The following is a 24,811-nucleotide window of genomic DNA, read 5'->3' on the forward strand; positions in this document are numbered from 1 at the left end:
TCTTTGACCAGATATTTGTTCAGGGCCCTTAGGTCTAGGATGGGACGCATCCCCCCTGTTTTCTTTTCCACAAGGAAGTACCTGGCGCTGAGAAGGGCGGAGAGTTCCTCTGCAAGTACCTGCTTATGCTGGAAGCTGTAGGACTGAGCTCCCGGTGGGCAATTTGGAGGTTTGGAAACCAAATTGAGGGTGTATCCTTGCCGGACTATTTGGAGAACCCACTGGTCGGAGGTTATGAGAGGCCACCTTTGGTGAAAAACTTTCAACCTCCCCCCGACCGGCAGATCGCACGGCACTGACACATTGATGTCGGCTATGCTCTGCTGGAGCCAGTCAAAAGCTCGTCCCTTGCTTTTGCTGGGTAGCCGAGGGGCCTTGCTGAGGCGCACGCTGCTGACGAGAGCGAGCGCGCTGGGGCTTAGCCTGGGCCGCAGGCTGTCGAGAAGGAGGATTGTACCTACGCTTACCAGAAGAGTAGGGAACAGTCTTCCTTCCCCCATAAAAACGTCTACCTGTGGAGGTAGAAGCTGAAGGCTGCCGGCAGGAGAACTTGTCGAAAGCGGTATCCCGCTGGTGCAGCTGCTCTACCACCTGTTCGACCTTCTCTCCAAAAATATTGTCCGCACGGCAAGGCGAGTCCGCAATCCGCTGCTGGATCCTATTCTCCAGGTCGGAGGCACGCGCAGCCATGAGAGTCTGCGCATCACCACACCTTGAGCAGCGGCCCTGGACGCAACATCAAAGGTGTCATACACCCCTCTGGCCAGGAATTTTCTGCACGCCTTCAGATGCCTGACCACCTCCTGAAATGGCTTGGCTTGCTCAGGAGGGAGCTTGTCCACCAAGCCCGCCAACTGCCGCACATTATTCCGCATGTGTATGCTCGTGTAGAGCTGGTAAGACTGGATTTTGGCCACGAGCATAGAAGAATGGTAGGCCTTCCTCCCAAAGGAGTCTAAGGTTCTAGAGTCCTTGCCCGGGGGGCGCCAAAGCATGCTCCCTAGAACTCTTAGCCTTCTTTAGGGCCAAATCCACAACTCCAGAGTTGTGAGGCAACTGAGTGCGCATCAGCTCTGGGTCCCCATGGATCCGGTACTGGGACTCGATCTTCTTGGGAATGTGGGGATTAGTTAGAGGCTTGGTCCAGTTCGCCAGCAATGTCTTTTTGAGGACATGATGCATGGGTACTGTGGACGCTTCCTTAGGTGGAGAAGGATAGTCCAGGAGCTCAAACATTTCAGCCCTGGGCTCGTCCTCCACAACCACTGGGAAGGGGATGGCCGTAGACATCTCCCGGACAAAGGCCGCAAAAGACAGACTCTCGGGAGGAGAAAGCTGCCTTTCAGGGGAGGGAGTGGGATCAGAAGGAAGGCCATCAGACTCCTCGTCAGAGAAATATCTGATGTCCTCCTCCTCCTCCCACGAGGCCTCACCATCGGTATCAGACACAAGTTCATGAACCTGTGTCTGAAGCCGTGCCAGGCTCGACTCCGTGGAAACACGGCTACGGTGTGAGCGTCGAGAGGTAGACTCCCTCGCCTGCACCGGCGAAGCTCCCTCCGCCGACGGGGAGCCTTCCTGGGAGACGACCGCAGTCGGTACCGCAAGCGGCACCGATGTCGGAGACCTCACCCCGGGCAAGGGGCCAGCCGGCGCCTCACTCGACGGTACCGGTGGCGCAAGCACCCCCGGTACCGGAGCGGAAGGGCGCAACAGCTCTCCCAGGATCTCTGGGAGGACGGCCCGGAGACTCTCGTGCAGGGCGGCTGTGGAGAAAGACATGGAAGCCGATGCAGGTGTCGAAGTCAGAGTCTGTTCCAGGCTGTCCAAGGTGGAGCGCATCGACACCTCCTGAACAGAGGGTGAGCGGTCCTCCCGGTGCCAATGCCTACTGGGTGCTGACTCCCTCGGCTACCCAGAGCTCTTGGTACCGACGCGGGAAGGAGACCGGTGTCGATGCTTCTTTGACTTTTTCAAACGAAGCATGTCACCGGAGCTTCCCGGTACCGAAAAGGAGGACGTAGAATCCAGCCGTCACTTCCTCGGGGCCGAGGCTGAAGAAGGTCGGTCTCGGGGGGGGCTGTACCGCAGGAGCCCTCAGGGTAGGGGGAGACCCACCAGAAGGCTCACCGTCACCAGCAGGGGAATGGACAGCCCTCACCTGCACTCCAGTCGAAGCACCACCGTCCGACGACATCAGCACTAGTGGAGGTCCTGGTACCACCGACGCAGCCTTCCGATGTCTCGGCCCCGACGATGCAGAGGGTCGATGCCTCGATGCAATCGATACAGTCGTGGCCGAGGGCGGAGGTCTTGACGCTGTCGACGTCGATGCACTCGATACTCCCGGTGTCGATGCCGACGAAGAGCCCCAGAACAATACGTTCCACTGGGCCAATCTCGCTACCTGAGTCCTTTTCTGTAAAAGGGCGCAAAGACTACAGGCCTGCGGGCGGTGCCCAGCCCCCAGACACTGAAGACACGACGCGTGCCTATCAGTGAGCAAGATTACCCGGGCGCACTGGGTGCACTTCTTGAAGCCGCTGGGAGACTTCGATGACATGGGCGGAAAAATCACGCCGGCGAAATCAAAACTCGTAATTGCGGTAAGGCACCAAAAAGAGGGGGAGAAAAAACTCGACCCGAGGCCTCAAAAGGGCCTACCCCTAAAACGAAAGAAAACTTAACGGGGCAAAAACTGGAAATACGGGAAGGGGAAAAAGACCGAAAGGCATTTCTCCGAAATCCCTTTTTTTTTTTTTTTTAAGAAGCGAAAAGTCAAAAGACGCGCGAGGGTCAACTTAAGGGGCGCGAACGGCGCAAACACGACCGTACCGAGCGCGGACAAAAGAAGACTGACGAACATGAGCCGGTTCGGGCGGGAAGACGGCCGCGAGGACTAGTAAAGGCCTTTGCTAGTGAAGCTTCCGATTGGAGGGGCTGCCGTGGACGTCACCCATCAGTGAGAACAAGCAGCCTGCTTGTCCTCGGAGAATAAAAAGTACATGTGGCATTCTATATGCATTAATGGTTTCACTACACAATATGGGCTGAATGGAAATAATGCAAATGCTTTTTTCAAGTCAGTACTAAAAACATTTTGCATCATGATCTCCAAGAATAAATAATTACCGGATGCTTTAGTGCCTCCAATCACGGTACAGATTACCGACGTTTCTAGGCCACAACATGATTTCTGCAAATCCTGGCACTTGTATTGATTCGTTTAACGAGATTTCAAAGGCTGAAGGAGGCTGTTCATTCCCTTCTGGCCTATCTCATGATGAAAACTCATCTTTCAGGTCCAACTCCACTAGTGGTATTTAGTATATCTAAAACAGAGAGTGGATCTCTATGCATCTCAACCACTATATACCAAAGTATGTGTTACTCAAAACGAACACATTAGTATGTTGAAAGGTATGCAATTCCTTTATACATTATATTTAACACGTTTTAATGTAGTCTTTTTTAGTGACTATAGATCTTCCAATGACAAATACTTCAGTGTACAGTGGTTGAGTTGCATAGAAACTCACTGTGACTTCTTTTTCTGTCGTTAAGTAGGTTTATTTTTTTTATTTAAATTAATTTGATATATCACCTTTCAATCACAGATATCAAGGCAGTTCACAATAAAAAAAAGTTGCATTACTGTAACAGTTACTAAAACAAATATTAAAATCATATGTAAACATATATGAAATAAATATATTTAATAGGACAATCTCTCTGCTATGGCCCCAGAACTCAGTGGCGATTACTAGAGAATGACACGGGGACTCGTGGTAACCGGGGGATGGGGACGGTGACAGAGCCTATGGAGATGGGGCGGGGACAGATCCTGCAGGGATGGGACATGTCATACTCTGATGCCTGTTAATGAACTGGACTGTTGTTTACGTTTCAGTGATGCAGGCGATATTTTGATTTTTTTGTAAAAAACAAGCAAACATGCTGGCCACAACCAGCAAAATTTGCATGGGGGATCTTGTACATTCCTGCTACCTGCACATCTTCTATTGCAGGAAAGACTGTGGAAGACAAGAGAGCTAGACTGACAGTTGATGACTTATTCATCCACAGATTAAAAAAATCATAACAGTGCTTCATAGAGCATATTTCTACCCCTGTTAGGACATACAGAATGGATTGTATTTTGTACCCGTGGATTAGGATTCCTTGGGGTAGTAGAAGTCAGCTATTGTTGGGTGTTGGAAGGGTAGAGAGTGGTGGTGGTGGGGTTATTATTGTTGCTCGTTATTATTGCTTTCTATTTGTGATTTATAAGCAACAGTTGAACAGCATATTGTTCCTTGTTATACTTTAATAAAAATATTTAAATATAAAATAACTGTTCAAGGCTTCTGCAGATAAGAACAGAACCTACGAGGGATGGGGCAGGGAAGAGGCCTGCGGGGAGGGGACTGAAAAAGAATCTGCGGGGATGGGGTAGAGACAGAGACAGAACCCATAGGGACGAGGCGGGGACAAACTTTGTCCCAGTGTCATTCTCTAACGATTACCATCTCATTTCCCATAGGCGAACAAAGCTTGAATTTGAACTGGTAGCTTAGAGATAAGCTCTTTAATTCTGTGACCATTCTCCTGAGCCACTCAGTCTTCACATGACTCATCATACTGAACAACTTCCCTCCCAAAAGATAGATGGATTAGCACACTTGAAACCCTCAAAATCCTTTGCAAAGGTTTTCCAACTGCTGCTACAAAGCCCCAGAAAACAGTATGAAAAACCTGCAACCATGAACTAAAAAATAAATAAAAGCATTAAAGCTGGGGGCAGATGAGCCCCAACTGGTACAAACTCTTTACCAGAAGGATACAACTATAAAGCAAAGATACTTACCTGTAGTGGGTATTCTCAGAGGGCAGCAGGCCATCAATTCTCATATATGGGTGATGTCATCCACGTCACCCAGCGTGGAACACTTTTATAGTATATCTTTAAAAGCAAGCATCTTCCTGCCCGCCGCAAGAACGCAGGACCATCAGTACAGTAAAATAGCTATAGAAGACAACTGCAAGCAGAGGTGGGAGGGTATGTGAGAATCTCCAGCTAACAGGCTCACCAAAAACAACAGTAGAACAACCGGAACTCACAATGGCGAGTTCAAAATACTAATTAACCTGAAACTATATACATACTGTGTGAGACCACAGCCTGGAACAGAACAAAATGGGCCTAGAAGGGTGGAGTTGGATTGTAGAACCCAAACCAATTCTGCAGAACTGTTTATCCAAACTATCGCATTGGGTATCTCGCACAAGGCAATAGTGAGATTGTGCATTTCCCGATAGTGACCCCCATCCTGTTGAGATCATAATAATAGCCATACTGAATCAGACTAATAGTCCATCTAATCCAATATCCAGCTTCCAACAGTGGCCAATCCAGGTCCAAAAGAAACAAAAACTGGGTGGACTATGTGCATTTCTCAATAGTGACCCCCATCTTGTTGAGATCATAAGAATAGCCTTACTGAATCAGAGTAATAGTCCATCTAGTCCAGTATCTGGCTTTCAAAAGTGGCCAATCCAAGTCCAAAAGAAACAAAAAGTTGGGTGGACTATGTGTAGGGCTTATTCCATTCCAGGTAAAAGGCTAATGCTCGTCTGCAGTCCAAGGTGCACAGTATGCTTTCACCAGGATGGGTGTGAGGTTTGGGAAAAAATGTTGGAAGAATGATAGACTGATTCAGATGGAACTCAAGACACAACCTTAGGCAGGAAATTGGTGTGAGGAAAATTACTCTGCTATGATGAAATTTTGTGTAAGGTGGAGCTGCTACTAAGGTCTGAAGCTCACTGATCCTGCGAGCTGAAGTAATAGCCACCAAAAACAAGACCTTACAGGTCAAGTACTTCAGTGGGCAGGAATCGAGTGGCTCAAAAGGAAGCTTCATCAGCTGGGTAAGGACGATGTTGATGTCCCATGACACAGGCGGACGTTTGACGGCTACTTTGTCAACAGCAAACCTCTCATAAAGCGAACTAAAGGCTGTCCAGAAATGGGCTTATGTTCCACACAGTGATGGTAAGCACTAATTGCTCTAAGGCAAACCCTTACAAAGTTGGTCTTAAGACCAGACTTAGAGAGCTGCAGAAGGTATTTAAGCAGGGTCTGTGTTGGGCAAGAAACTGTATCTAGGACCTTGCCCGCACACCAGATGGCAAACCTGCTCCATTTGGAAGAATAACACCTCTTGGTGGAATCTCTCCTGGAAGCCAGCACAATCCTGGAGACACCATCAGGAAGATACAAGGAAGCAAACTTCTAAGCTCTCAACATCCACACTGTGAGGGCCAAGGACTGGAGGTTGGGATGTAGAAGAGATCCCTCATTCTGCATTATAAAAGTTGGAAAACACTTCAATCACCAAGGTTCTTAGGAGGATAACTCCAGAAGAAGAGGGAACCAGATCTGTCTGGGCCAGTATGGGGCAACTAGGATCATGGTTCCTCAGACTTAACTGAATTTCAGCAAAGCCTTCCCCACGAGAGGAATGGGAGGATACTCATATAGAAGGCAGTTCTCCCAATGGAGGAGGAAGGCATCCGATGCTAGTCTCTCATGTGCCTTGAGCCTGGAACAGTACTGAGGTACTTTGTGAGTGGAGGAGTAGCCTAGTGATTAGAGCACCAGTGTTGACATCCAGAGGTAGCTGGTTCAAACACCACTGCTGCTCCTTGTGATCTTGGGCAAGTCACTTAACCATCCACTGCCTCAGGTACAAAAACAGATTGTGAGCCCTCCAGGGACAGGGAAATACCCTGTGTACCTGAATGCAACTCACCTTCAGCTACTACTGAAAAAGATGTAAGCAAAATCCAAATTTACAAAAATGGAACGGCAAAGAGATTCACCAAGGGGGTGCCTCACACTCTGAAAATCTCACAGGCAACACCCATGCTAACTGACTACTTGTGTGATTGAATGACACTGCTCAGCCTGTTGGCCAAGCTGGCATGTGGCTCTTAAAGCTATCCTGTTCTGGACAGCCCATTGCCACATCTGGACCCACCAGCTTGTTGGTGTAATATATAGCAACCTGATTGTCCATTTTAATGAGTATCATTTAGTTGAACAGCCGATCTCCAGATTGCCAGTAGCTCCAGAAATTGACAAAGATCTGTCTCCTGAGCTGATCAAATGAGCTCTCATCCCAGGTGGGATGCATCTGTTGTCAGCACCTGCTGGGGCTGAAGAATTTGGAATGGAAATCCCACGGTCAAATTGGATCAAATTGTCCAGCAGAGGAGGGACTGAACCAACTCCGGTGTTAACCGGATGCATCCGCTAAGTTTCCTGTGGCCTGATACCACTGGGAAGCTAGGGTCCACTGGGTGGTTCTCACGTGAAGACGTGTCAACTGAGTGACATGCACAATAAGGCCATGTAGCCTAGTAATCTCAACATCTGCCGAGCTGTGACCTGCTGGCTGGCTCGGATTCGAGTGGTGAGGGTGACTAGAGTGCTCACTCTGGAACAGGGAGAAAAGCATGTCCTTGCTGCATGTCTAGCAGGGCTACAATGAACTCAAATTGCTGAACCGGTAGAATATGGGACTTGGGGTAGTTAAAAACCAACCCTAGTAGTCTAGGACCGAATAGCTCTCCGCATGGACTCATGAGCACCCATCCTTCGACATGCTCTTCATCAGCCAATCTATGTAGCAATGCTGTGACTATCGTTAGACGTTTGGTGAAAATCCTGGGAGCTGACAAGGCCAAATGGCCACATGTGGTACTGAAAGTGATGTGTTCCCACCCAAAATCTGAAATACTACTTGTGGCTTGGAAGTATCAGGATGTGAATGTAGACTCCTTTAAGTCAAGCCAATCTTGAGCCTGAATCACTGAGAAAAGGGTGCCCAGGGAAAGCATCCTGAACTTTTCTTTGACTAGGAATTTGTTCAGGACCGTAGAATGGGACACATCCCACTGTCTTCTCTGGGACAAAGAAAGACCTGAAATAAAATTCCTTCCCTTCTTCCCCTGGTGGAACTGGCTTAACCGCATGAGCCTTCAGAAGAACGGAGAGTTCCTCTGCAAGTTACCTGCTTGTGCTGAGAGCTGAAGTAAGACGCTCTCGGAGGGCAATTTGGTGGTCTTTGACACCAATGCAGGGCATAACCAAGACAGACTATTTGAAGAACCCACCGGTTGGAGGTCAAAAGGGGCCACCTTTCTTTGAAAAAGCTCAGCCTCCCTCCCACTGGTATGTTGTTTGGAACAGTCACCGTTACGTCTCTACGCTCTGCTGGAGCCACTCAAAAACTCGTCTCCTGTTTTGACTGAGGAGCCAGCTGGGCCTTAGGTGCACACTATTGATGAGAATAAGTGCACTGGGTTTGTATCTGCTGAGGACGGTGAGAAGTGTACCTGTAGGGACCTCTCTCCAACTTGAATGAAAATCTCATGGATAAGGAGGGTACAGAAGGCATCAGGCGGGAGAGTGTACAATGTTATCCGTGTCTTTTTTTATGAGGTCTGCAATCGCCTACACCTCTTTCTCCAAAAGACTGTCCCCCCTGGCACGTGGCATCCGCCAACCTCAGTTGGACCGCTGGGTCCAAATCAGAGACACGCAGCCGTGAGAGTCTGCGCATTGCTATACACTGGGCAGAAATCATGGATGCCACATCAAAAATATAATAAGCACCCGAGGCCAGAAACATATGACATGCCTTCTGCTGCTTAGCCAGCTGGTGAAGAAATTCTGCTTGCTCCTGTAGGAGAGAATCCACCAAATCAGTCATAGTGTGCACCAAGTTCCATAAGTAGAGGCTCGTGTACAGCTAGTATGACTGTATAGAGGAGATGAGCATTGAGGCCTGATACATCTTCCACCCAAAGGAGTCCAGAGTTCAGGTTTCTGTGCCTGAGGGCGCCAAAGCAAAGTCTCATGAGGCAACTACGGCTTATCAAATCCAGGGTAACTTTGAGTCCGATACATAGTATCAATTTTCTTGGGAAGGACAGGGACAGACAGCAAGGAGATACCAGCACTGGCACTTCCTCAATGAGAGGGGGAGCACTCCCCCTGGTGCAGACGCTTTTCAGGTACCGGATCCATCGGTGCCCTGGTGCTCCCAGCACCATGCATCGAGAGGGATTGATGCTTGCACTTCTTGGCCTTCACCCAAAGCCGAGTATCAACACCCCTCGGTGCCAACAAGGACAATGTCAAATCCTCATGCCTTCTTGGTGTCGGGTCTGATGCTGACCAGTCCCAGGTGCCCTACACAGCGGATGGTGCCGAGGCAAGTGGAGACATGCTTGATACATGCCCACTTCCGGTGTCAGACATGGGTCTAGCAGCCATGGGGAACGATGCACCCAATGCCAGTGCAACTGATGACGCCAACAATTCGGACCTGGCTCCAAAAATTCTCTCTCTCTGAACCTCTCTGGACAACTGTGGGTTTTTTTGCATATGCAGGCAAAGAATACAGTTAGTAGAGTTGTAGTCTGGTCCCAAACACTGGAGACAACAGGAATGCATGTCAGTTCCAGAGATGGTCCAATTGCACCAAGCACAGCGCTTAAAGCCTATGGGTACCTTCGATGACATGGAAGGAAAAGTCGTGGCCAAATGAAACGACTCGATGGTGATAGGAAAAAAAAAAAAAAAAGTAAAACACCAAGAAAAAACCCGACCAAAGATCAGGAATAAGAAGGCCTCATGAGCACAAGAAAAAATTAAGGAAACTTAAAAGTGGGGAAAAAATGACTAAACTGTTTTTAAGGGTAAGGCGAAAAGAATCCTGAAACTGGAAAACACAAAATTTGGGCAAAAAAAAAACAAAAAAACAACAACAAAAAAAAAAACACCTGCAGGGAAGGAACAAAAAGAGTTCAAAAAGAAGTCACATACCAAACGATGTGAGGAGCCACGAGCAGCGTGTTCTCTCCTCACTGCAGATGGAGACTAATGGTCTCACGCTCTTGTGGTGAGCGGGAAGGTACTCACGCATATGCGGTGGGAATCCTATACTATAAAAGTGATCTGCACTGGGCAACATGGATGACATCACCCATATGTGAGAATGGTCTAGCTTGCTTGCCCTCTTGTATTCACTTAGAAGTATAGGTCAGAAATAATTAAGCAAATATCAAAGTATAAACACAGATGCTAGGTATCTAGCTTAGCCAAATATATCAGCTTTAAGCTAGTCTAGCAAAACACGTTTATAACAAAATGTAACGAACACAAGCAAATTTTAGGTAGCATCATATACTCCAACAGAATGCACAGAATATAACCACAATTATAATAGAATATGAAGGGAAAGAAAGAGGAAGCGGAGATGCACAAGGAAGAGAGAACAGGAAAGCAATCTTGCTAACATCCAGGAATCAAGATTGGGACAAGAGACAGACAGCCTTAGACTGCCTACTGATGCTATATCATTTGCCATATGAACATGATGGGGTGAGTGAAGATACACTTTCTTTTTGGATTGAGGATGCTACTTTGATTTTAGTATTCATGGATGTACAGAATAAAGGTGCACACACTTATTATTCCCACCTTTGGTTTGTGTTTTTTATTGAATGGTAGCATTCTGCTAGTATTGGGAAAATATCTCTAGAGACTAAGATTCCTAAGCTGTGCCAGAAAAAGGCCAGTTCCAATAATATTAGGACCAAGTTAATACAGTTTCTTACCCAGCTGCAAACTGTGAGGGTGCCATCAGGCCTGGGTTGAGCCCCGCTGCGGCAGCCATGGCAGCGAGACTTGCATTTGCAGGCAGCTGTGTGGCTGCTGCTCCCTGTAGCACATTGGTAGCCGCTGTTTGCAGCCCAGATGCTGTCACCATCAACTGGCTTGTCCCAAGTGTGGAGGTCAGTGGGGTGGAGGTGGTCTGCGTTGTGCTGGTATCACTGGCACTGGATGCTTCTGAAGTGGAGGCTGAAGCAGAAGGGGAAGGGCTTAGAGATGGTGATGTCATAACCGAGGAAGCAAGAGGTGCTGTGGAGATCACAGTTGCCGTGTTGGTAGAGCCCGTGCCTGTTGTGCCTAAGAGGAAGATAAACCTGGTCAGAGAAGTCTTAAAACCTTTAGAAACAAATCAGCTAAAGCCAAGACCTGCTCTTGCTCTCACAAAATGCACAGGGAGAAGCAGCAGATAAAGAGACAAAATACATCAATATCAGAATTTTAATTTACAAATGACTAAACAAAGCATTCTAAGTTCAGCCTAACCTTTAGTCTCTAAGAGCAGAGTTGATGCAGCTTAATCCAATTGTCTGCACCCTATTTATGTATGTTTCTGAATAACAACATATCCAGGGCTGAAAAATATTTTGAAATTCAGGAGCCAGATCAAAATTATTAGAACCTGGGTTGGGGGTGGGGGGAAGGGTAGGGCAGAGGCAAGAACCTTGGGCACTGTTGGAAACTTCAAACCATGTTTTTGATCATAGATAATAAAAATATTAATGTGTTACAAATCACCTTCAATTCAAATAGAATCTCAAAGCAATGCCACTTCAAACACACTTGTGCAATCAGTTCTAGCATAGATAGAATAGTATCCATTGAATAGTATCATTCATACATAGTTTGTTTTAAAGTTGCAAAAAGGCGGCAGTTGATAATCCTAAACAAATAAATATGGTGGGCTAAGTTTAGGCAGGAGACAATGAACAGTCACAAAAAGAGAATCACACGGTAGGGATTTAAACCCATTTCTGAAAGTTCTTCCTGTCCTATAGGTCCATCCTTCAGTGTTTAGATTATATTCCATCTCCACGGTTCTCACCTTACTTGTTCCAAACCAGAGCTCGTTAGGATATTATCAAGCACACTTTTCAGAATCAGCTCACAGTACAATTTCATCTTATTATTCCACTCCCCACCTAAAATGACAGGTGAGAGTGAAGGAACCCGAGGACTTACAATAAGTATGTGAGACAGGATCCCTCTAAAAATTGGTCAAGTGGCAAGTGTCTTAACTACACAATCATATCAACAAAAATAATACAAAACCAATCACCTTTGAATCCTGATGAGAACAGATTCATTTTCATACTAGTTAGTGAATTCATTTAGTGTACAAAAATAGATTTATGGTTTATGATGCTACTTATAAACCACCTTTCAGATGCAATCAAAGCGGTTTACGATAAAAAAGAAGCAGAAAGGAACTAAAAAATAGACAGTAAAGAAAAACAGTACTGTAAGAGAGAAAAAGATCTTTAAAATGCTGCAACTGCCAGAGTGACCAGAGACCAAAGATGTCAAATATGTCTAATTAGTGAACGCTGTTCACCACTTGCATGCCCCAAGATGAATCCAGTGGAACAGACTGCCTCAGAGATAATGACATCAGAGTTTGACTACATTGCTTTACAAAGAGCAGTAATTCCCATACCTATCCTAGGGGACCCACATCTAGGCAGATTTTTCAGGATATCCACAATGAATATGTATGGGATAAATTTGCATGTTAACTTGTCTCATGCTCATTCTGAATATCCTGAAAATGTGGCCTCCTGGGGATCCCCAAGAGATAGAAAGTAAAATAAATGATGTCATCACTGTATGGCAGCTTCTCACTTGGCCATGTTTGACCACAGCAAAACAAAACCTGGAGAGATGGATCTTAAAAGTACTTGTTTATTGGAGGAAGTGACGTCACGAGACGAGATGGCTGCCTAGGAACTCAGCTCCTGCATTTCCATGCACTAGCAAGACACTATCTAAAGCCATCCGCAGCCCTATTAGAGATTTTTTTGTAGCAGCTAAGTCAGCACACGTTACTGATCGAAATGAGTAAAGCGACAGGGTCACAACATCGAGAGGGAGAGCGCCATTCTTCAAGGCAGATGGGCGAAAGGCCTGTCGCGCCATGCGTCTCTGGAGCAAAGATGTTCGTCTGATTCGGACACGGCATCCTCCCATGTGGATCAGCGCGCCTCGGTCCCCAAAAAGAAAAATGCTCCTAAAGACCTTGCAAAGTGCTTGGAGGCAATCCGGGAGGAAATCAAGGCTTCCCGAGTAGAGATCTTGGAACACGTGGACGCCATCAGCCTTGACTTGCGTGAGCTGGGGGGGCCGAGTGGAGGCGCTGGAGGAGAAGGTCGACGAACAGGCAGAGACTAATGACGCAATAGAAACGCAACTATCTAAACTGTCCGATATAGCAGAGGATTTACAATACAAAATGGATGACCTCAAAAATAGGGGTCGAAGGCATAACTTGAGAATTCGGGGTGTACCAGAATCCGGAGGAGGAGAGGATGTCCCTACTATTGTGCGAGCGTTGTGTGCTACGATCCTGGGCGAAGGCACTGCTTCAGACGCTGTGGAGATAGATCGTGCACATCGAGCATTGGGTAAAACAATGGCTAATCGACCCAGAGACATAGTAGTGCGCTTTACATCATACGCATTCAAAGAACGGATATGGCAGAAGGCCCGTCAATTTCCCACATTGGAATATAATGATGCACGAGTCTCTGTCTTTCAAGATTTATCTGCATACACACTGGCGCAGAGAAGGGCCATGAAGCCAGTACTGGAGGTTCTGCTCAAAGAAAAGATCGCCTATCATTGGAACTTTCCTTTTGCAGTAAGTTTTGCATTAAATGGCAAACAGCTCAGGTTTCGTAAGGTTCCAGAAGCATGGAAAAGCCTTCATGAAGCAGGTCTGACTACCACACCGGTGCCACCCGCAGGGATTGCGCCAGTAACGAAAGCCAGAATTCAGAAGTGGAAGCGAGTTGGACAGAGCACCCAGAAGACAGGGACCAAAATTGGTTAGAGCAATAACTGACTCTGTTTGATTCTGAGAGGTAAAGGATCAACGATGAATATTGATGTTTATCGGCTGGACAGAGGCATAGCTGTAATGTATATTATTTGCAGTTGAGGGGCTGTGAATGAGTGATATAATGTGAATGAGTGTTATATTGAGATCAACATATGAAAAGAAGTGGATGTGTGAAGTGCACGGGATGGGGGAGGGGTGGTGTTCTCGGGTTGTGGGTTGCTTCTTCTGACAAACCCAAGCAGTGCCAGTAGCACTGTTTGGTGAAACGGTAGGGAGGGGGGATAACTTAGGGGGGGGAAGAGAAATGGGGAATATATCCATCGGTAAGATACAAAAGAGGGAGGAGGGTGGGATGTGGACAAGGGAAGGGATGCAGGGAAGAGGCAGAGGAGGGAGGACCAGGGGTTGCGATGGGGTAGTTAGACTAGGAAATATAATACAATTTGTTGAAAAGTTGTCCCTGCAAAATGAAATTGTGTGCTTAAAATCAGTCCAGTAATGAGTGCAGAATTGAAAATATTATCATATAATGTTAAGGGATTAAACATGCCCCCAAAGAGGCAGAAGCTCTATAAGGAACTACAGCAGTTGAAACCACATATTGTTCTTTTACAAGAGACACACTTACGCCGAAAGTTTGAACGATTTCTCTCCTGCTCGGGATACCCGGGGGTGTACTGTGCTTCATCTGAGGCATCTAAGAAAAGTGGAGTTGCAGTGCTGATACATAGCAAGGTAGGGGCCAAGGTACTGCAGGTTAAAAAGGAACCAGGAGGGCATTTTATATTCCTTCATATTCAAATAGATCAGGTTGACTTAACGATTGCATCAGTATATGCCCCAAATAGCGGGCAGGAACAGTTTTACGCTAAAGTGAAGCATGCCTTAACATCATTCGCACAGGGATCTATAATATTGGGGGGAGACTTTAATGCAGTCATGAACCCGAGCATAGACAGAACAGAAGCCACTAAAACAGAAGGGAAAAGAGAAGCCGTAGCACTGGAGTTATTGGCCCGTTCTCTGGGAACTCTAGATTTGTGGAGATTGACACATTGGATGGATCGAGACTACACATTCCACTCTCGGGTACATAATTCCTATTCCCGCATTGACTATTTGTTTATAGATGCCACATTGGTGGAGCGGGGACCGCAAGCTGGAATAGGTAATGTGACAATCTCAGATCATGCCCCAGTGTGGGTCACCCTTCCAAATATTAGAAAAGAAACCAAAGATAAGAGATGGACACTAAACACAGGCCTTTTACAGGAGAAGGAGGTGGAGGAGGGATACAGGAAAATGTTGAAAGAGTATTTGGAGTTCAATCAAAATTCAGGGCCCACAATGGCAGTAGTGTGGGACGCCATGAAGGCTGTCTCTAGAGGCTATTTTCTACAGCTTGCTAGTAAGCGATCCAGGGCACGCAAGATGCAAATAGCGAAGTGTCTGGAAAGAATACATGTACTGGAGGGCCAACATAAGGTAACTAGGTCACCTCAGGTGTGGAGTCAATTATGTGGAGAGAGGTTGATATTGGACTCTATTTACTCGGAACAGTTAAGTCTGGGTCGGGAAAGATTCAGGGCAGGAACATACGAGTTTGCCAACAAGGCAGGTCGCCTTCTAGCAATTAAGCTTCGGCAACAACAAGTAGACCGTATGGTGAAACAGATTCGAGACGGAAAGGGTTCGATATTATACACTTCAGATCAGATACGTAAAGGTTTTGGGGACTATTACCAAAGTTTGTATGCTCAAGAGATTGCCCCACCCATAGAGTCAATCGACAATTATTTGGCTAATAGTGAGCTAAGTACTCTGGCTCCTCCCCACAGGAAAAATTGGAGCAACCAGTCACTCCAATCGAGGTCCAAGAGGCCATCTGTAGTTTGCCCTCCGGTAAGTCGCCAGGTTTGGATGGACTACCAAATGAGTTCTATAAGAAATTTGCACCAGAGTTAGCCCCCATCCTGGCAGACTTGTTTAACAAGGTGGGAGAAGGGGAGGCATTACCCTTGACCATGATGGAGGCCTGGATAGCGGTGCTGCTTAAGCCAAATAAGAACCCGACAGAGTGTGGCTCATATAGGCCTATATCGGTACTGAATGCCGATGTTAAAATACTAGCGAAGGTGTTGGCAAGTAGACTAGCACCTTTGATGCCGACTCTAATACATCCAGACCAAGTAGGTTTTGTGCCGCACCAAAAAGCAATAGACAACATTAGACGCACTCTGGATCTTGTGTTTCTAGCAGGGAGGCATCAGAGGCCTCTATGTCTTCTGAGTTTAGATGCAGAAAAGGCCTTTGATAGGGTCCACTGGCCATTTATGTACAAGGTGCTGGAGGCTATGGGATTTGGAGCTCAATTTAGGAGATGGATTCAGGCATTCTATGCAGTCCCCAAAGCATGTGTCCGAGTGAACGGGAGTAACTCTGAGCTATTTACCTTGCACAGGGGAACTAGACAGGGGTGCCCGCTATCCCCATTATTATTTGCCATGGTTATGGAACCATTTGCCTCTAAAATCCGTTTAGAACCAGAAATTTCAGGAGCACGAGTGGCAGATAGAATACATAAAATGGCCCTCTTTGCAGATGATAGATATCCTGTTATATGTTACTCGACCTTTATCTACTTTCCCAAATCTTATACGCCTTATTGATGAATACTCCACACTATCTGGTTTCAACATGACAAAATCGGAGGCCCTGAATATAACACTCCCAGAGGATACAGTGGAATCCTTGGAGGCGTCCTTTTCGTTTAGATGGGCTAAAAAACAAATTAAATACCTGGGGGTGAACATAACACCAAAACTATCTGATCTATATGTGGCCAATTACAAAGGACTAAGTAGTGGCATTAAGAAAGACCTGGAGAGTTAGGGGGGGATCTAGAGGTTTCCTGGTTTGGAAGGGTAGCAATTGTCAAGATGAATGTGCTCCCTCGACTGCTATACTTATTTCAAGCGCTGCCTGTAATGCTGCCCAGGCGACTCCTGTCATCACTTCAAGATTCTATAGTGCGTTTCGTCTGGGCAGGAAAGAGACCGCGATTAGCGCGCAAGCTCCTCTATCAAGATGGTAGACAAGGCGGCTTGGGTGTCCCAAACCTCATATGGTATTATAGGGCAGTGCAAGCGAAGGCGGCAGTAGAGTGGTACCAAGACTATCCGGATAGACAATGAGTGCATATTGAACAACACTCTCATGGGTCATCCCCGTTGGGGGCAGTCATGTGGCTTCCCAAATCATTTAGAGCCTTGGGTGAGGGAGCGTGTCCATCCATAGGTGTCGCTCTCCATTATTGGGATAGTTTGTTTCCAGGGGGGAGGTGTACACTTACACGCACGACACCAATAGCGTTTAACCCACTGTTCCTGCCCGGGAAAGACACTGGGGTATTTACCAGATGGTATAAAAAAGGCTTGAGAACCTGGGGCCAGTTGTTTGAGGGGGAAACTTTGCTTCCCTTCGGGGCCTTGAAGAGTGTGGGTTACGTGGGGGAGGATGATGAATTTGCATATCATCAATTGGCCCACTTTCTTAAAACCGAAGCTGTAAAAGCAGTACTGCAACGGAAAAAATTAGGCCTGGAGGAGGTTTGTGAAAATTACGCCTCTTCAAGGGGCTTGATTAGTCGTTTATATCGTGAATTACGAGCACAATCTCCCAAATATACCCTACACAGGAAAAGTTGGTCAAGAGAGCTGGGAGTGGCCCTGGGGGAGACCGAGTGGGAGAGAATAGAACGGACAGTGCTGGGTGTTTCTACACATGTACCGCTTAAGGAAAATGCTGTGAAAGTACTTTTTAGATGGTACCTCACGCCAGATCGCCTTAAGCGAATATATCCTAACTCCTCGGGACTATGCTGGAGAGGGTGCGGTAACAAAGGGACCATGGGGCATATATGGTGGCGTTGTGTAAAGGCCCAAGCATTTTGGAAATCAGTTAGAAGTAAAATACAGAAATGGACTGGAAGTTTAATTCCTTGGTCACCTGAGTTTTTTCTCTTCTCAGCAAAACCACCTGGTTTAAAGAAATGCCAGCGGGACCTGGTGCGGCATGCTGTGGGGGTGGCACGAGTGGTTATTGCCTCACAGTGGAAAAATGTAGGGGTTCCATCGATTGTTAAATGGCACAATAAGTTGAGCTATGTGTGCGAGATGGAGAGACTTCTGGCTGAACGCAAGCACCAAATGGGCAAATGGCACTCAATAAGGAAAAATTTCACATAACTGTATTATGCTAGTAATAAGTAAAAGTGATTAGGAAGAGGTTTGAAGGGTACGACAATCAGAGGTTGCAGTGGGGGAGGGGGGGAGGGGGGATTCTTTGCACTATAAAATTGTTAAAAAACAAAAATTTTTTGAAGTTACATGTGGTTTAAAAAATAGAAACTATTGACGAGGAGTGATGGAGAGAGGGGAGTTATCATATGCAAATGTATCGTTAAGACCCAATGCTATACTCTCTCTGTAATGGATACATTACTGTATTGTTCAATTGTTTAATAAAGACTTTATGCAAATAAAAAAAAAAAAGTACTTGTTTATTGATGAAAAAAAGGACTCGACACAACCGTTGTGTTTCGGCCGTTAGGCCTGCATCAGGAGTCTACAAAACACATATATACAAATAAACATTGAATGAAAATAAAATTAAATATTAAAGAAAAGCAAACTTTATATAAATAAAAATTCAAATACCAGAGTACTAAAAGCAAATGGTAATGGAAAATATTACAAGATAAAAACTAATAAAATATTACGATAATCAAAAACATGTATAGACAGACAGTTAAAGCACAAATAAACATCAGTTTACATCAGTTGCTAAATTCAAGTCATACAAAGATATGTGTATGAACATAAAATAGTAATATTTCATAAAAAAATGTATACAATAAGTTACAGATAAATGATAAGTAAAATATAGAAATTAACCATACAAAGCTTATAAATAAAATACAATGTATACAATATCCTATATAATAAAACTCACCTCCAACGTTCTGTGCTTGGGACCGTGGCTCCCTCAGCACGGAGGTTGTCTGCTAGGTAGCATCGAACCCAATGACGTCATCAAACCCAGCTGATCGCAGAAACTGGCTGCTGGCACGTGCAAAAACAAAAACAAAAAAAAAAAAAAAAAGGAGAAAAAAACAAAAAGGCTCGAGAAGCACTCCCGAACCTGCTGTGCTCTAACAACCGCCATCAGAATGCTCACACCGCACGAGACTGCCGCCCAGATGAGAATACCGCTGCCCCGACACTGCTATCCTCCTTAACCTGCTGCACACCATACTGCCGCCCCAAACCGCCCTCCGGACCCGCAACAACAACAAAAAAAAAGGTCAAGAAACAGCCTCCAGCCGCCCTCCGGACCCGCACTAACAAAAAAAACAAGGTAAACACACTGCCTCCAGCCGCCTCAACAGGGGACGTCAAACAAAGCAAAAAGACTTCAGCAGGCTGTGCAAGAAGATACAACGAACTGCAGCCTTCTCTGGACGAGGTTCACGCCGTCCTGAACCGCCCTCCCGATACTGCAGCACTAACAACAGGGCAAGCTGGACGGACAGCAGGGCAACATCTAAGTGAGCAGGTACAATTAAGGGGGCAGAAACTTGAAGGGGAGACAGACAAACTCATGGAGAGGGGGTGAGAGAACAGAACGGGAGGGAAGGGGAGAGGACAAATGTTGCAGATGGATGGAGGGCGGGCATGGGAAAGAGCACAATCGCTGGAAAAAAGAAGGAAAAGGAATTCAAAAACGAAACACGGGGGGGGGGGGGGGGGGCACCCTTACATTGCCACTCACAGGAGGGGGGGCAAACTTCTAACAGAAAGGGGGGAACTGCACTTCACACAGAAGGAGGGGGACATGCACACACACACAGTCTTTCACTCTCTGTGTGTCACTGTGACACACACTCTTTCGAACACACACACACACTCTGTCTCACTGTCACACCCACACAGGCATACACTCTATTTCAATGCCCACCCCTGTGGTCCTGCAACAGCTTAACGGAAGGATATGGAGACACACACACACACTCTCTCACACAGAACCAGTCTACAAATCTCTGTTTCTCACTGTCACACACACGCTCTCTCTCACACGCAGGGAGGGAGGGGGCAGGAACTTGAGGGGGGTGGGGAGAAAGGGGCCTGGAACTTCAAGGGGAGACAGACAAAAACACATGGAGAGGGGGGAGAGAACAGAACGGGAGGGAAGGGGAGAGGACAAATGTTGCACATGGATGGATGGAGGGCATGGGAAAAAGAGCACAATCGCTGGATTAGGAAAAAGAACTGGAAATCCAAACACAGGGGGGGGGGGGGACCCTGCACCTCGGACAGAAGGGGTCATACACACACACACACACACACAGTCTTTCACTCTTTGTGTGACACTGTGACACACACACTCTCTGTCAGACACACTCTCACACACACATACCCGCTTCTCTCACATGCAACCAGACTTTCACTTTCTGTGTCTCACTGTCACACACACTCACACATACACTCAGACTCACTGCTCGCCGCTATGGTCCCAGAACTTAAAACACTTTTCTAACAACTCTATAGTTACCAAAAACAAAAAAACCATTGCTAGCGCCCGTTTCCTTTCAAACAGAAACGGGCCTTTTTTTACTAGTATTTAATAAAATATGTCTGCACAATGTATTAAAAAATTGACAGTAATCTTTTTATGAAAAACTATACGCTTGAACATACTTATATATGTTTTTATATTCCTTTCTAAACCTATGCATATCATGTATATCTGTTTATCTTCTCTGAGGAATATATCTTTTATCTAATTATGTGGAGTGAAATGGATTATTAAAAATATGGGTAAAGACGTGAATTGAATATGGAGTCAATAGTGATCAAAACACAGGAGAGTTACCAATGCAAATTCATGAAAAGCGAATTATGAATCTCTTATAATAGAAATAATGGTAAAAAAGTGGGGACTGCCAATAGGGAAATGAAAAAATAGAAAAAAAATAAAAAATTAATAAAAAGATATAAATAAAGAAAAATAAAAGTGAAAAAATAAAAATTGAAAATGGGGTATTGAGAGAAGTATTAAAAAACTATAGTGAATATATAATGAAAACTAAAAATGAAAAAAAAAATTTATAAAAGATAAAAATTAGAAAAATGATTAAACAATAATGTTTAAAAAAAGTTTAAAAATATATATATCTATATATACAGGAATCCTGGTGTATAATAACAACATAAAGTGTTGACAGGCCTGAAAAGGAACCCTGCAGAGTGAATATTAAAAAATTAGCTGCAGTTGTTCTGCTGGAAAATGCTGGAAATCATGGGGGGGGTGGGGGGTCCAACCTCGGCCCTCGCCAGGTTGGGTTTTCAGGATTTCCCCAATGAATATACATGAGATCTATTTGCATACAATGGAGGCACTGCATGCAAATAGATAGGGTATGATACATACCTGTAGCAGTTGTTCTCCGAGGACAGCAGGCTGATTGTTCTCACGACTGGGTTGACGTCCGCGGCAGCCCCCACCAACCGGAAGAAGCTTCGCGGGACGGTCGGCACGCAGGCCACGCCCACCGCGCATGCGCGGCCGCCTTCCCGCCCGTGCGCGACCGCTCCCGCCAGTTGAATGACAAGCAATAAAATATGAAACACACAACTCCAAAGGGGAGGAGGGAGGGTAGGTGAGAACAATCAGCCTGCTGTCCTCGGAGAACAACTGCTACAGGTATGTATCATACCCTTTCTCCGAGGACAAGCAGGCTGCTTGTTCTCACGACTGGGGTATCCCTAGCTCTCAGGCTCACTCAAAACAATAACCCAGGTCAATTGAACCTCGCAACGGCGAGGGTACAACAGAAATTGACCTACGAAGAACAACTAACTGAGAGTGCAGCCTGACCAGAATAAATTCGGGTCCTGGAGGGTGGAGTTGGATTTACACCCCAAACAGATTCTGCAACACCGACTGCCCGAACCGACTGTCGCGTCGGGTATCCTGCTGGAGGCAGTAATGAGATGTGAATGTGTGGACAGATGACCACGTCGCAGCCTTGCAGATCTCTTCAATAGTGGCTGACTTCAAGTGGGCCACCGACGCTGCCATGGCTCTGACACTATGAGCCGTGACATGACCCTCAAGAGCCAGCCCAGCCTGGGCGTAAGTGAAGGAAATGCAATCTGCTAGCCAATTGGAGATGGTGCGTTTCCCGACAGCGACCCCTAGCCTGTTAGGGTCGAAAGAAATAAACAATTGGGCGGACTGTCTGTTGGGCTGTGTCCGCTCCAAGTAGAAGGCCAATGCTCTCTTGCAGTCCAATGTGTGCAACTGACGTTCAGCAGGGCGGGTATGCGGCCTGGGGAAGAATGTTGGCAAGACAATTGACTGGTTAAGATGGAACTCCGACACCACCTTCGGCAGGAACTTTGGGTGAGTGCGGAGCACTACTCTGTTGTGATGAAATTTTGTATATGGAGCATGAGCTACTAGGGCTTGAAGCTCACTGACCCTACGAGCTGAAGTAACTGCCACCAAGAAAATGACCTTCCAGGTCAAGTACTTCAGATGGCAGGTATGCAGTGGCTCAAAAGGAGGTTTCATCAGCTGGGTGAGGACGACATTGAGATCCCATGACACAGTAGGAGGCTTGATAGGGGGCTTTGACAAAAGCAAGCCTCTCATGAATCGAACGACTAAAGGCTCTCCAGAGATGGCTTTACCTTCCACTCGATAATGGTAAGCACTAATCGCACTAAGGTGATTCCTTACTGAGTTGGTCTTGAGGCCAGACTCTGATAAGTGCAGAAGGTATTCAAGCAGGTTCTGTGCAGGGCAAGAACGAGGTTCTAGGGCCTTGCTCTCACACCAAACGACAAACCTCCTCCACTTGAAAAAGTAACTCTTTTTAGTGGAATCCTTCCTAGAGGCAAGCAAGACCCGGGAGACACCCTCAGACAGACCCAACGCAGCGAAGTCTACGCCCTCAACATCCAGGCCGTGAGAGCCAGGGATTGAAGGTTGGGGTGCAGCAACGCTCCGTCGTTCTGCGAAATGAGAGTCGGAAAACACTCCAATCTCCACGGTTCTTCGGAGGACAACTCCAGAAGAAGAGGGAACCAGATCTGACGGGGCCAAAAGGGCGCTATCAGAATCATGGTGCCGCGGTCGTGCTTGAGCTTCAGTAAGGTCTTCCCCACCAAAGGTATGGGAGGATAAGCATACAGGAGGCCGGTCCCCCAATGAAGGAGAAAGGCATCTGACGCTAGCCTGCCGTGTGTCTGAAGTCTGGAACAGAACAGAGGCAGCTTGTGGTTGGTCTGAGAGGCGAAAAGATCCACCGAGGGGGTGCCCCACTCTCGGAAGATCTTGCGTACCACTCTGGAATGGAGCGACCACTCGTGCGGTTGCATGACTCTGCTCAGTCTGTCGGCCAGACTGTTGTTTACGCCTGCCAGGTACGTGGCTTGGAGAAGCATGCCGAACCGACACGCCCAACGCCACATACCGACGGCTTCCTGACACAGGGGGCGAGATCCGGTGCCCCCCTGCTTGTTGACGTAATACATTGCAACCTGATTGTCTGTCCGAATTTGGATAATTTGGCAGGACAGCCGATCTCTGAAAGCCTTCAGTGCGTTCCAGATCGCTCGGAGCTCCAGGAGGTTGATCTGCAGATCCTTTTCCTGGAGGGACCACAGACCCTGGGTGTGAAGCCCATCGACATGGGCTCCCCACTCCAGGCGAGATGCATCCGTCGTCAGCACTTCGTGGGCCTGCGGAATTTGGAATGGACGTCCCAGGGTCAAATTGGTCCGTATGGTCCACCAGAGCAGTGAAGTGCGGCAACTGGTGGAGAGGCGGATGACATCCTCTAGATTCCCAGTGGCTTGGAACCACTGGGAAGCTAGGGTCCATTGAGCAGATCTCATGTGAAGACGAGCCATGGGAGTCACATGAACTGTGGAGGCCATATGACCCAGAAGTCTCAACATCTGCCGAGCTGTGATCTGCTGAGACGCTCTGGTCTGCGAAGCCAGGGCCAAGAGATTGGTGGCCCTCGCTTCGGGAAGGTAGGCCTGAGCCGTCTGGGAATTCAGCAGCGCTCCTATGAATTCCAGAGACTGAGTTGGCTGGAGATGGGACTTTGGGTAATTTATCACAAACCCCAGCAGCTCCAGAAGCTGAATAGTGCACTGCATGGACCGGAGGGCTCCTGCCTCCGAGGTGTTCTTGACCAGCCAATCGTCGAGATATGGGAACACGTGCACTCCCAGCTTGCGTAGGTAGGCCGCTACCACCACGAGGCACTTTGTAAACACTCGTGGGGCAGAGGCGAGCCCAAAGGGCAGCACACAATACTGAAAGTGCCGTGCGCCCAGGCGGAATCTGAGATACTGTCTGTGAGCTGGCAGTATCGGGATGTGAGTGTATGCGTCCTTTAAATCCAGGGAACATAGCCAATCGTTTTTCTGAATCATTGGCAGAAGGGTGCCCAAGGAAAGCATCCTGAACTTTTCTTTGACCAGGAATTTGTTCAGGCCTCTCAGGTCTAGGATGGGACGCATCCCCCCTGTTTTCTTTTCCACAAGGAAGTACCTGGAATAGAATCCCTGCCCTTCCTGCCCGGGTGGTACGGGCTCGACCGCATTGGCGCTGAGAAGGGCGGAGGAGTTCCTCTGCAAGTACCTGCTTGTGATGGGAGCTGAAAGACTGAGCTCCCGGAGGACAATTTGGAGGCAGGGAGGCCAAATTCAGGGCGTATCCGCACCGCACTATTTGGAGAACCCACTGGTCGGAGGTTATGAGAGGCCACCTTTGGTGAAAAAATCTTAACCTCCCTCCGACCGGCAGATCGTCCGGTACGGACACTTGTAGGGCGGCTATGTTCCCGTGGATCCAGTCAAAAGCCCGTCCCCGGCTTTTGCTGTGGAGGCGCAGGGGGCTGCTTAGGCGCACGCTGTTGACGAGAACGA

General features: G+C 47.1%; 1 protein-coding gene across 2 annotated transcripts in view; it reads right to left on the reverse strand.

The window, feature by feature from the left end:
* POU2F1 (POU class 2 homeobox 1) overlaps positions 1–24,811 on the reverse strand; it is a 419,716-nt gene that overhangs the window by 81,436 nt on the left and 313,469 nt on the right. For both annotated transcript variants that reach the window (XM_030203955.1, XM_030203956.1), the window contains exon 14: positions 10,693–11,044. In XM_030203955.1, the coding sequence (XP_030059815.1) occupies positions 10,693–11,044 (352 nt within the window). The remainder of the gene's footprint in view (positions 1–10,692; positions 11,045–24,811) is intronic.

This window comes from Microcaecilia unicolor, chromosome 5 (genome assembly GCF_901765095.1).
Source record: "Microcaecilia unicolor chromosome 5, aMicUni1.1, whole genome shotgun sequence".
Classification (NCBI taxonomy): domain Eukaryota; kingdom Metazoa; phylum Chordata; class Amphibia; order Gymnophiona; family Siphonopidae; genus Microcaecilia; species Microcaecilia unicolor.